The sequence below is a fragment of the Leucoraja erinacea genome, chromosome 3, assembly GCF_028641065.1.
Source record: "Leucoraja erinacea ecotype New England chromosome 3, Leri_hhj_1, whole genome shotgun sequence".
NCBI lineage: Eukaryota > Metazoa > Chordata > Chondrichthyes > Rajiformes > Rajidae > Leucoraja > Leucoraja erinaceus.
Window position 1 is genome coordinate 40,756,114 of NC_073379.1, and position 12,930 is coordinate 40,769,043.

A 12,930-nucleotide genomic window follows, 5' to 3' on the forward strand; every position below is an offset into this window, starting at 1 on the left:
TCATTTTTCTGCCTTCTCCCCATAACCTCTGACATCTGTACTATTCAAAATACTACCCATCCCAGAGACATTCCAGACATTCTGAAATGGACAAAGGCATTTCAGATAAGCATGCTAAAAGCTGAGGGAATGTTTTGGTTGTCGAGTACAGACAGATTTTTAATGGGAAAAGACATTTATGGGAGACATTGTTTTTACTTAAAATACTCACAATGATTTTCATTTTGGCACTGAGATTATTATAAATTCCACAATTTCCTTGTCCTTTCTCATTGTTACCTTCTCATTTTTCATGCTCTCCAATTCTGACAACTTGATTATTTCTCAACTGAATTACTTCATGGTTGCCAGCTGTGTTTGCCTTTATTGATTGGAGTTTCCTTTCTTGACCTTTCCCCATTAAAGAGGCCCTTTAAACCCTATCTGCACTAAACCTTTGGTCACCTACTTGAGTGGCCTCAAGTTGACTTGGTCGGATTTTGCATGATAAAGTTCTTATAAAATAAAAAGGTGCTATATAAATGCTGTTACCATCAATGCATTTCCCACAGGAAGTCTCAGAGAAATAGCTGCCATGTCAAAGGAGAGAAAAATGGAAAAGATTCAGGAATTCTCTTCCTCACAGGACTGTGGAGACTGAGTCATATATTCTAAGCTGGGATAGGTAGTATTTTGGTCTTCAGAGAAATCGTGTTATTAGCACCACATAGGAGAGCGGAATTGAAAAGCCAAATTGGATGGACCATGATCTTAGAATTGTACTCGTACAGCACAGAAACAGGCTCTTCATCTCATCGATTCACACTGGAAATCCAATATTTATTTACATCAAGCCTGCATTAGCCCCATTCTCTGCAGGTTTCCTTCAACTCCGCTGAGTATTATGTTGCATGGTTGGGCAGACGTGTTCTCATAACAGAAAGCATGGGCAAAGAGAAAATATTTAAAAGAGGCGAGTAGAAGTGGGGAAGTTTGGAGAGGAATGCCTGAATGTTATGGGGTGTGAAGTGGGGGAGATGTGGTAGTGCCTGATTAGCTGATGGTATTGGCCACCTTTAGAAAGGAAGAGATTTTCCAAAGGATGAATGTAATAACTGGTGACATGTTAGTGGGTGGAGAGCCTACAACTGGGGGATACGGCAAAAATAATTAATGGATTAAGCACTAGGATTGAGATATTGGAAGATATGGGTGCAGGAACCAAAGCCAGGCAGGATGGATATGGGTTGGTTGATTACAGAATTGTGGAACAGTATTTGGAAGAACAGCAGCAACTTGCATCAAAGGTTTAGGTTTATTATTATCACATGTACCGAGGTACAGTGCAAAGCTTTGTTTTGAATGCTACCAAAACCGATCCTATATACCACACATAAATACCATCAAGCATAACTCAAATACAACAGATAAGCAATGGGGAAGATAAGAGTGCAGAATATAGTCCTCAATATTGCAGTGCATGACAGTGCATCAGTCCAATAGACAATGTCTAATGTCCTCAATAGGGTTGAGATGAAGAGGGCAGGACCCAAGTTTGTGGAATGGGAGGTGTAACGAGACCTGGGTGTGCTTGTACATCAGTCGCTGAAAGTAAGCATGCAGGTGCAGCAGGCAGTGAAGAAAGCCAATGGCATGTTGGCCTTGATTGCGAGAGGATTTGAGTTTAGGAGCAAGGAGGTCCCACTGCAGTTGCACAGGGCCCTGTGTGTTAAACTAAGTTCTTTTGTTAGTCCAATTCAAGAAAACTTGATTCAAACCATTGCTGCTAAAATCAAGTATTTATTCTGACAGCACTGGATAATTCTTTAAACCTTCCAACACAGAGCTAGAAACTCTGGGGCAGGTCGAAAGAACTACTGACTTTGGTATAAACATAACAAATTATATAGGTATTAGACAATTATGATACAAAGGGAGTGGCAAACTATTAACCTATCATTATGGTTTACCATACATTTAGCTTATTTGTATTAACCAATCAACTAAATCCTTTCCAGTGATTGACAACATGTATAGTCACTTGATTTTCCCTTTTCCGGCCCCTTTACAACCTTTCTTCCCCTCTGTGGTTTTCTTTAACCTCTTTGCTCCAAAATCATTTAATTTCAATGTCGTAAAACCACAGAGATATAAAACAAATTCTCAGAGAACACCTCTCAGAATATAAAATACACATCATACAGCAATCACACAATACATACACACAAAACATATATTTTCACTTTTGGAAAAGAAAGTTATTTATAAAACTTCAGATTTAAACAAAGTCTAATACTCACAATCCTAATTAAACACATTACACTTCACAAATAATTTCCTTACTTCATAGTTAAAATACAGTTACATGGATTAAATATGTGTTTTGCCCCATTCTTACAAAGTGGTAAGAACTTAAGTTATTTCTACAATCCCCAACCACACAAACGCCACACATTGTCACACTTGATTAATTATAATCGCTTCTTCCCAAGCTCGGGTCTAGTTTAATTACAACCTCCCCTTCTATCTCTGGACGAAAGGAATGTAAGGCCTCCTCACTAATAGCATTCCACACAGCAAATGGAAGATTATCAAAACAGAGTTACTTTCTCAGTTTTCTATAAACATAAGAAACCACCCTATACAAAGGTCACACAACCATCACCTATGCCTTATCTCTTATCTCTTTTTTTTTTTTTTTTTTTATTTTATTTTTATTAGAAGTACGGTAAATTACAATCCTACACAACACATATATCTTAATACATTTTTTGTACCGCTTCATTTTTTTTGAGCTTTAAGAAAAAGGTAGAAGTAAGGAAAGTAAAGAAAGTGCAAGAGAGTCGTGAAGTGCAAGAGTGTTGGGAAAAGAAAGCCCCTTAGGAAAGAAGTTAGAGAAGGAAGAAAGTGAGAAAATAGTCTTGAAAAGAAACCCAAGAGAGAAATAAAACAATCGCTCTATACCATTAAACTCCGCAACTAACTACCAACCAAGTTCTGTTTTTGTTGTTTTACCTCCCATTACCAGCATACCACTTAGCTATATTTGTTTTTTTTTTATTACTATTGCACCTCATACTTGTAATAGGTCCAGAAACATAGACCACGTCTTTTGGAATGGTCTGCTTTACCTGCTAAGGAGGAATCTCATCTCTTCCAGATGTAATGTTTCAAACATATTTGATATCCACATTTTTATTGTTGGTGTCGGCGCATTTTTCCAGAATTTAAGTATAAGCTATTTTCCCATTATTAGCCCGTAATTAAATAAATTCTTCTGAAACGCGTTTAATTCAGGGTTACCTTCCGATATTCCGAAGATAATCCATTCTGGTTTTGGTACCAGTTTTATTTTGATCAATTTTGAAAAAATATCAAATATTTCATACCAGAATTTTTGGATTTTTGTACAAAAAACTTAAGAGTGCGCTATGGTAGCTTCTTATCAAAATAAAAAGAATAAGAAAGAACAAAGACATTTAGAAGAACAAATAAAACAATTAGATACAGATAATGCTAAAGATCCAACTATGGATAAACATAATAAAATCCTATTATTGAAATTCAAGCTGAATAAATTATTGTCAGAGAAAGTTATAACATTATTCCGAGTTACAAAACAAGAACACTTTGAATTCGGGGACAAACCCCACAAACTCTTAGCACGCCAATTGAAAAAACGGGAAAAAGAGAATGCAATACTAAAGATTAAATCAGATAGTGGGGAATTATTAACATTACCCAAGGATATCAATAAAAGATTTGCTCAATTTTACGAAAATCTATATACGCCTTATCTCTTATCTCAACACAAATACATTTAAACAGCACAAACCAGATCACAGACTAATGTCTAGCCTTGGTGCCCAAGATTCAATATAGCCAACCATAAATCCCCTTTATGACACACCCGAGCTCAAAGATGTGCCATAAAGAAAGGACACATGATGCTCATGTCTTGAGAAGAAACCCGTCAATAACCTATACCCTAAACACCAACTAAACCAAATACAACTTCTGTTATAGCCGCTTCAAAGCAAACAAAGCTATGCCTATTTACATCACCATCTCCATGTTATAACAAGCCATCTGTTCTCCTATGTGTGTGTGTGTGTGTGTGTGTGTTTTCTTTATTCCTTTGTAGGCTATGTATTTTTGAAAACCTCAGCTCCAAGTCCTTCTCTTGCAACTTAATATAAGTTCCTCACACAGAAATGATCATTTGAGCAATTTTATTGTATAATATTTCCTCATGTGTGCAATTTTGGTCTTCTAATTTGAGGAAGCACATTATTGCTATTGAGGGAGTGCAGCGAGGTTCACCAGGTTAATTGCCGGGATGGTGGGACTGACGTGTGATGAAAGAATGGGTCAACTGGACTTGTATTCGCTGGAATTTAGAAGGATGAGAGGATATATTACAGAAGCATATAAAATTCTTAGAGGATTGGACATGGTAGATGCTGGAACAATTTTCCCAATGTTGGGGGAGTCCAGGACCAGGGGTCACAGTTTAAGAATAAGGGGTAGGCTATTGAGGACTGAGATGAGGAAAACCTTTTTCACCCAGAGAGTTGTAAATCTGTGGAATTCTCTGCCACAGAAGGCAGTGGAGGCCAATTCACTGGATGTTTTCAAAAGAGAGTTAAATATAGTGCTTAGGGCTAAAGGAATCAAGGGATATGGGGAAAAAGCCGGAATGGGGTACTGATTTTGGATGATCAGCCATGATCATATTGAATGGCTGTGCTCGCTCATAGGGCCGAATGGCCTACTCCACCTATTTTCTATGTTTGCTATTCCCTTCCATTATTTTCTAACTCAACTCTAAGTTACAGGATATGATAGTAGGATGTGACAAATGTTTTGAAGGGGGCTGGGGGGAGAGGGAGGGGGAGGGACAGAGAGAGAGGAAGTCCCACCAAAAATGTGATGCCTAGGCCGGGTGAGGTGGCCGATCTCGACTTCATCGGGAATTCCGTGCCGATCGGCGGGTCAAATTTCCCCCCTGCGGCCGGGGAACTGGAACCCCGGTCCGGTTGGAAACGGCAGATCTGTAGGCCCATAGCTGACCTCCGTGGCCGATTCGCGGGTAGAATTTGCCCCTGTCGACTTCCAAGGCCGACTTTGTGGACAGGTAGCTTAACCCCTAGGCGGCCTAAGTGGACTGTTCTGGTGCTGTTGGACTCCTCTCGGAAGCCGTGACCTCTGTTGGTCCAGCAAAACGGTTAATCCAGTAAGTTTCTGGAACCAAGGGTGCTGGAAAATCGGTGGTGAACATTTACATTTGAATTTTAAACTGACAATGTTAAACCAAGCTCGGAAGCCATGGCACATACCGGACACCTTTTGCATGGATTATCCAGAGCATTTGGCCATACACATCTATGTAGGAGGGTCATTGGCCTTTTCATAAAATGTTATTGCAAAGCAAGCAAAAATACCTACTGTACAATGAATATATTGACCATTGTGACCATTTTGAATGTCAGCCATAGTTACATAGCACAACAAACAGACCCTGTGGCCCAATTTGTTCATGCTGACCAAGATGCTCCATCTAAGCAAGGCCCATTTACCTGCGTTTGGCCCATATCCCTTTAAACATTTTCTATAAATGTACTTGTTCAATAACCTTTTCCAATGCTCTTATAGTACTTGGTAAAATACAATACCTCCTCGGACAGCCTGTTCCTTACACCTACAACCCTCTGAATGAAAATGTTGTCTCTCAGGTTCGTATTAAATCTGGCCACCCTCACCTTATACATATGTCCTCTTGTTTTTGATTCCCCGACACAGGGTAAAAGACTGCATTCATCCCATCTGTTTCCTTCATGATTTTATACGCCTCCTTTAAATTACCCCTCAGCCTTCTGCTCTCCATAGAATAAAGTCCTAGACTGCTCAACCTCTCCCTATATCTGAGATCCTCAAGTCCTGGCAATATCCTCGTAAATCTTCTCTAAACTCTTTCGAGTTATATGACATCCTTCCCATAGCCGGGTGACCAAAGCTGAACTCAATACTCCAACTGTGGTATCACCAACTTCTTGTACAACTGTAACATAGCATCCCAACTTCTCTACTCAATACCCTGATTGTTGAAGGTCAATGCACCTAAAGTCGTCTTGACCAACCTATCTACCTGTGATGCCACTTTCAGTGAGATATGCACCTGTACTCCTAGATCACTCTGATTTACCACACTCCACAGGGCACCACCATGAGGTTTAACTGAATGTTAGATAAGCTGTTGCTTCTGACCTCAGTAAAGATGATAGTCCCATTAAATAATTCTTCTAATATAAAGATCTCGATCCTTGTGTTTAATCCACATTCCAGTTATTTTGTCACATCTCATTTGCCTTTCATGTTGACCAATTATATTATGATTCTGCAAATATTTTGTTAGTGCTTAATTGGTAATGGGCTTCATCACTTCATGGTTGAGTGATGTTAGTTGCGCTAGACATTTCCCTGTTTTCCCTTCCTCTAGACTCTTCCTTGATCCAGGGATTTCTGGTAGCTCAGAACCAATGCTCCTCCCTTTTAAAACTCCAGAAATCAATCTATCAGCTCCAGTGGATTTGTCAGTTTTCACTCAGTCATATTGGGCTAAGCGACTCTTGTGGGCCAGAGTTGGTAAGATGGCCTGCTTTGAATATTCAGGTGGTTTTACGTGACAATAGGGTAGTGTCATAGTCACCACAACTGATACTAGCTTCCCAGTACAAATTAATTACTTGACTGTAAACTCTCCAGGTGACGATTGCTCGATCTGAACCCCTGTCTCCAGGTCGGTAGATGAGGTTAGAGGAGGTGCAGGTGAACCTCTGCCTCACCTGCACCTATCCCATTTACCTGGGTTAGCCAACACCTCCTCCAACCTCATTTGCTGCAGATGCTTTGTAAAAAGAGAGAACCTGCCTCTTCTATGTATCTACACTCTATCTCCTTCATAATTTTGTTTACCTCTGCCTTATCTGCATGGAAAACTAACCCAGCCAACCTAATCTTACTTTGGAGTTCAAGAGCTCCAGTCCAAGCAACATCCAGGTGATTCTCCTCCTCTCTACTCGCTCTATTGGGTGTGTAATCATAGGTCCTGGTCCCTCAACACCTCCAAGCTGATCAAAAAAGCACAGCAGCGCCTTTACTTCCTAGGAGGCTCAAGAAGAATCCTGACCAACTTTTACCGCTGTACCAATAGAGAGTATCCTGGGGAGTTGCTTGGCATTGCCAACAACCAGAAAGCTTCCCATCTCCAATTCACACACTGCTGAACTCGGAGTCCCGATGGTCCCTCCGTCCCCCTTTGTTTATCATTCTGTTTTCCTGATCTCTTTATGTACAACTACTACGGACTGACGCATTTCGTTGTACTGCGAGATTAAAGTTGAATTGAATTGGAATTGAATACACTCCAAGTCCTTCAAAAGCTCCAGAACTCCCAGCCCTTGGCAACAACCAGAAAGCATTGTTTTAATCCAGTCAACTGCAGATGGACCTGGAACAAAATGCTGGAGTAACAAAATGCTCAGCGGGACAGGGAGCATCTTTGGAGAGAAGGAATGGGTGACGTTTCGGGTTGAGACCCTTCTTCAGAGTGAAGAAGTCTGAAGAAGGATCTCGACCTGAAACGTCACCCATTCGTTCTCTCCAAAGATACTGCCTGTCCCGCTGAGTTACTCCAGCATTTTGTGTCTATCTTTGATTTAAACCAGCATCGACAGTTCTTTCCTACACAACATTGTTTAATTATCGTGTGAACCGACAACAGAACAATGAAAGTTTTACAGGCCTGTAAAGTTAATGCGCAGAAAATATGTGATAAAGAAAAATTCCTTAAATTAATAACTCTCCAATACTAATCTTAAAAAACTCCCTCCAAAAAAACCAAAGATCTTAGAAACATAGAAAATAGAAAATAGGTGCAGGAGTAGGCCATTCGGCCCTTCGAACCTGCACCGCCATTCAATATGATCATGGCTGATCATCCAACTCAGTATCCTGTGCCTGCCTTCTCTCCATACCAGGTACACGATACTGTGTTGGATGATCAGCCATGATCATATTGAATGGCGGTCGGTGCAGGCTTAGTGGAACCAAAAGCAGTTCATAGTTGAGGTTGGTGTTGTGCAGTGATCAAGCAGTTGATGTTTGTTGGGAGGAGCTTATTCTTGAACCTGGTGGTCACAGTTTTCAGACTCCTGTACTACCTTCTCTATGGCAAGAGCGAAATATGCATGGTCAGGGTATGAGGCATTCACCAGAAGCTCAGCCACCATTCAAAAGAGGGCAGCTCACCGCCATCGTCCGGTGAGCAATTAGAGAGAGGAAATAGATGCTGGCGGCGTCAACAGATGTGAATGGTTTTAAGTTGCGTGGCCTTATTGTGGCCCATTATGAGTGTGTCAGCTCTTTGAAGGAGCTGTATTTATGCCAATTGACTCCAGTGCAGGCTTTATATTCTTGTTTTGCTCTTGTTTTTGTGTTCCAGCCTCACCCAACGGGATGCTGTTGACGTAGACGGGCCGCGCTTGGGATTCCGAGATGGACAAGCCAGAGGACGCGATAGACGAGGACCCCGGCAGTGGGGAGCTGAACGAGGCGGTGGAGGCCGACCTGCAGCACCTGGAGGAGGAGGCCGGAGGAGGGGCCAGGTTATGTGACCATGACGCCAGCGCCAAGCGGGGATCTCACGGAGGCGGCGAGGAGGAGGGGCTGCTGGCCAGGTCAGCCAGCACCGAGAGCGGCTTCCACAATCACACGGACCGGGCTGAGGGAGACGTGCTGTGCCCCCAGGCCGAGCCCTTCGGCTCCCGGGAGAGGCTGCCCGAGAGCGAGGAGGACGAGAGGTCCTACGCCGTCCACTGCCGCCCGGAGGCGGAGGAGTACACGGAGCAGGCTGAGTCCGAGCATGTGGAAGCGGCCGCTGCCTCCCGTGCCCTGCCTGCCGCCCTGTGCTTCGAAGCGGTGGACCACGAAGACCTGGGGAGCTCGGCCTATGCTGGCTACGTCTACACCCACCGGGCTTATCACCACGGCGACGAGGACCACTACGCCGAGCCCTACGATGACTATTCGGCTCAGGAGCACGTATATGAGGAGATCGTGGAGGCCCCCGAGATGGATGAGCGAGAGAACCTGCAGCTGTACAAGCGGGAGAGGGAGGAGGCGGAGAATTACCGCAAGGAGGCCCTCGGCGCCAGGCTCCATCACTACGACGAGCGCTCGGACAACGAGTCGGACAGCCCGGAGAAGGAGGCCGAGTTTGCGCCTTACCCCCGCATGGACAGTTACGAGCAGGAGGAAGACATTGACCAGATCGTCGCTGAGGTGAAGGAGAGCATGAGCTCCCATAGCCTTGGACAGGCCTCAGAGGACATGCCCGAGGACGAACAGAACTTGGAGAACGAGGACCCCACTTTGGCCATGAACTCGCGTTCCGCCTCTTCCACGGGTCTGGGGGAGGTCGTGAGGCACACCAGAGAACAGAGGGACGCCATATCATTAGCCATTAAGGATATCAAGGAAGCCATCGAAGAGGTGAAGACCAGAACAATCCGATCGCCTTACACTCCTGATGAGCCAGCAGAACCGATCTGGGTGATGCGGCAAGACGTTAGTCCCACGGCAGAATGTGAAATCCAAATGGTAATGGAAGGAGATGTAAGTACCCAAAATCTGTGTACTTTGCAAGCATTCTTGAGGTACCACGCAGCAAGGTGCAACACTTCAGTTCAGTTTAGTTTATTGTCACATGTACAAAGGTACGGTGAAAGTGCTAACCAGCCAGCAGAAAGACGATACACGATTACAATTGAGCCATTTTCATGATAAGAGAATAACGTTTAGTGCAAGGGAAAGCCCATAAAGTACAATCAAGGAAACCATGTTGGCAAGCTGTGACTGCTGCTGGTGCCCCAGGGAATAGGTGCTGCAGACCCGATTTTCACAATAATTTGAATGAGGGAATCAAGTGTATTATGCCCAAGTTTGCTGACAATGCATAGCTAGGTGGCAGGGTAGACTATAAGGAGGATGGAGGATGGATTCAGTGTGATATAAACAGGGTAAGTAAAAAGGTGATGATGTGACAAGATGGAACGTGGAAAAATGAGAGGTTATGCACTCCAATGAAAAAGATAACATTTACAATGTTCTATAGACTGCATCAGTTCTGGAAGGTAGCCAACGCAACCCCACTTTTTAAGAAAGGAGGGTGAGAGAAAATGGGGAATTATAGACCAGTTAGCCTTACATCGGTAGTGGGGAAGATGCTGGAGTCGATTATTAAAGATGTAATAGCAGTGCATTTGGAAAGCAGTGACAGGATCTGTCAAAGTCATCATGGATTTATGAAGGGGAAATCGTGCTTGACTAATCTGGAATTTTTTTGAGGATGTAACAAGTAGAATGGATAATGGAGTGCCAGTGAATGTGGTGTATCTGGGCTTTCAAAAAGCCTTTGACAAGGTCCCACACAAGAGATTAATGTGCAAAATTAGAGCAAATGGTAGAGGGGATAGGGTATTGGCATTGATAGAGAACTGGGTGGCAGATAGGAAGCAAAGAGTAGGAATCAACAGGTTCTTTTCAGAATGGCAGGCAGTGATTAGTGGGGTGCCGCAAGGCTCAGTATTGGAACCCCAGTTATTTACAATATATATTAACGATTTAGATGAGGGAATTAAATGTAATATCTCCAAGGTTGTGGATGACACAAAGCTGGGTGGCAGAGTGAGCTGCGAGGAGGATGCTATGAGGCTGCGGGGTGACTTGCATTGGGCGAGTGGGCAGACGCATTGCAGATGCAGTATAATGTGGATAAATGTGAGGTTATCCACTTTGGAGGCAAGAACAGGGAGGCAGATTATTATCTGAATGGTGTCAAGTTGGGAAAAGGGGAAGTACAAAGAGACCTGGGTGTGCTTGTACATCAGTCACTGAAAGTAAGCATGCAGGTACAGCAGGCAATGAAGAAAGCTAATGGCATGTTGGCCTTCATTGCAAGAAGATTTGAGTTTAGGAGCAAGAAGGTCCTACTGCAGTTGTACAGGGCTCTAATGAGCCCACACCTGGAGTATTGTGTGCAATTTTGGTATCCTAATTTGAGGAAGGACATTCTTGTAATTGAAGAAGTGCAACGTAGGTTCACCAGGTTAATACCCGGGATGGCTGGACTGATATATGATGAAAAGAATGGGTCGACTGGGCTTGTAGTCACTGGAATTTAGAAGGATGAGAGGTAATCTTATAGAAACATAACATTCTTAAGGGATTGGACAGGTTAGATGCAGGAAAAATGTTTCCCATGTTGGGGGCGTCCAGAACCAGGATCACAGTTTAAGAATATGTAGGCTATTTAGGACTGAGATGAGGAAAAACTTTTTCAGCCAGAGAGTTGTGAATCTGTGGAATTCTCTGCCACAGAAGGCAGTGGAGGCCAATTCACTGGATGTTTCCAAGAGAGAGTTAGATTTAGCTCTTAGAACTAAAGGAATCAAGGGATACGGGGGAAAAGCAGGAACGGGCTACTGATTTTAGATGATCAGCCATGATCATATTGAATGGTGGTGCTGGCTCGAAGGGTTGCAGCAGCATCTATTGATTTAAGGAAATAGGCAACGTTTCGGGCCGAGAGTTTTTTTCATCTGTAGAAGAGTTGAAGTTCGGCCCAAACGTGCCTATCTTCCTTGGGCTCCACAGGATTGCTCTATAATGGTACCCGCTGAGTAACAGAGCTTTTTTGTTAAGACCTTTGATGATCTCAAGATCTGCAGTTCCAATCATTATTGTCCCTATGATTTTAGGGTGAGACAGCCATGATCATATGTGAAATCTGGCCTCCTATTGTCGAAGGGAGGGAATCCTTGTGATTGGAAATGCATTGAAATGTTTCTTTAAAAACTATTGCGATGGTTTTTTTCCTCGTGATAGTTTAAGATTGAAGTTCAGGGACTTTGGCCAATCCTCTTGTGGGGGTGTACGAGAGGTTAGCTCTCGATAATGTGTAGAGTTATGGGTCTAGACTTGACATCACCCTTTAAGAAGTCAGTGCCTCTTTATTGGGGATGATTTGAGGACAACAATAAGCATTCTTCAACCCTATAGCGAATCTTGAGACTGCAATTAAGATATTGTGCAAAATCTGGCCTCCCTATTGTAAGGGAGGGCATCCTTGTGATGGTGGAAATGCAGTGAAAATTCACTAGATTGACTCTTGCGATGGTGGATTTGTCCTTTATAGGAAAGATTAACCAGACTAGGCCAATCCTCCCTTGGGTAGAACGAGAGGTTAGCTCATTGAAATGTGTAGAGTTATGGGTCTAGACTTGACACCACCCTTAACTGGGTCAGTGCCTCAAAGTAAGGGATGAAGATGAGGAGAAATGTCTTCAACCATGGCAGGAATTTTCTAGAAAGTTCAGGAATGGCCACTTTCATCAAGCTTACATCGTTTTAATTGGTTACAGTGAATTGAATCTCGGTGTTCCCTGTACCTTGCTTCAGCTAGCAGGGCCATCACCTCTGGGTCAGCAGATTGTGACTTCATGTCATACTTGGGAGACTCGAGCAGAAACCCAGGCCAGCAGGACTGTGGGGACACTGCAAGGGTTGAATGTGCCACCATTTCAGGATAGGTTAAATCAATGCCCCATTTGTTACTGCAAGTAGATGTAAAAGATCGCACACTATTTTGATGAGCAGAAGGGTTGGTCTCCCCACTGTCCCGTCCAATATTTATCCCAACTAACCCACGGAATCTTACTGTTACTCATTAGCACGTTGCAGCTTGAAGAACTGCTGGCGGTATAGAGGCACAAGCAATAATATCCTTATCTACATTGTTAAGAATGAAAGTAAATTAATGACCATTTTTATGGCATCTTTCACAACATGTGTGGTTTATTTTTGCTGTTTTATTGAATTTTCTGACATGCA

At 43.1% G+C, this 12,930-nt stretch overlaps 1 protein-coding gene across 3 annotated transcripts in view; it reads left to right on the forward strand.

The window, feature by feature from the left end:
* The window catches only part of apba1b (amyloid beta (A4) precursor protein-binding, family A, member 1b), a 134,143-nt gene that overhangs the window by 58,833 nt on the left and 62,380 nt on the right, over nt 1-12,930 (forward strand). For all 3 annotated transcript variants that reach the window (XM_055632489.1, XM_055632488.1, XM_055632490.1), the window contains one exon: nt 8,483-9,654. In XM_055632489.1, coding sequence (XP_055488464.1) covers nt 8,536-9,654 — 1,119 coding nt within the window. In that variant the 5' untranslated portion in view covers nt 8,483-8,535. The remainder of the gene's footprint in view (nt 1-8,482; nt 9,655-12,930) is intronic.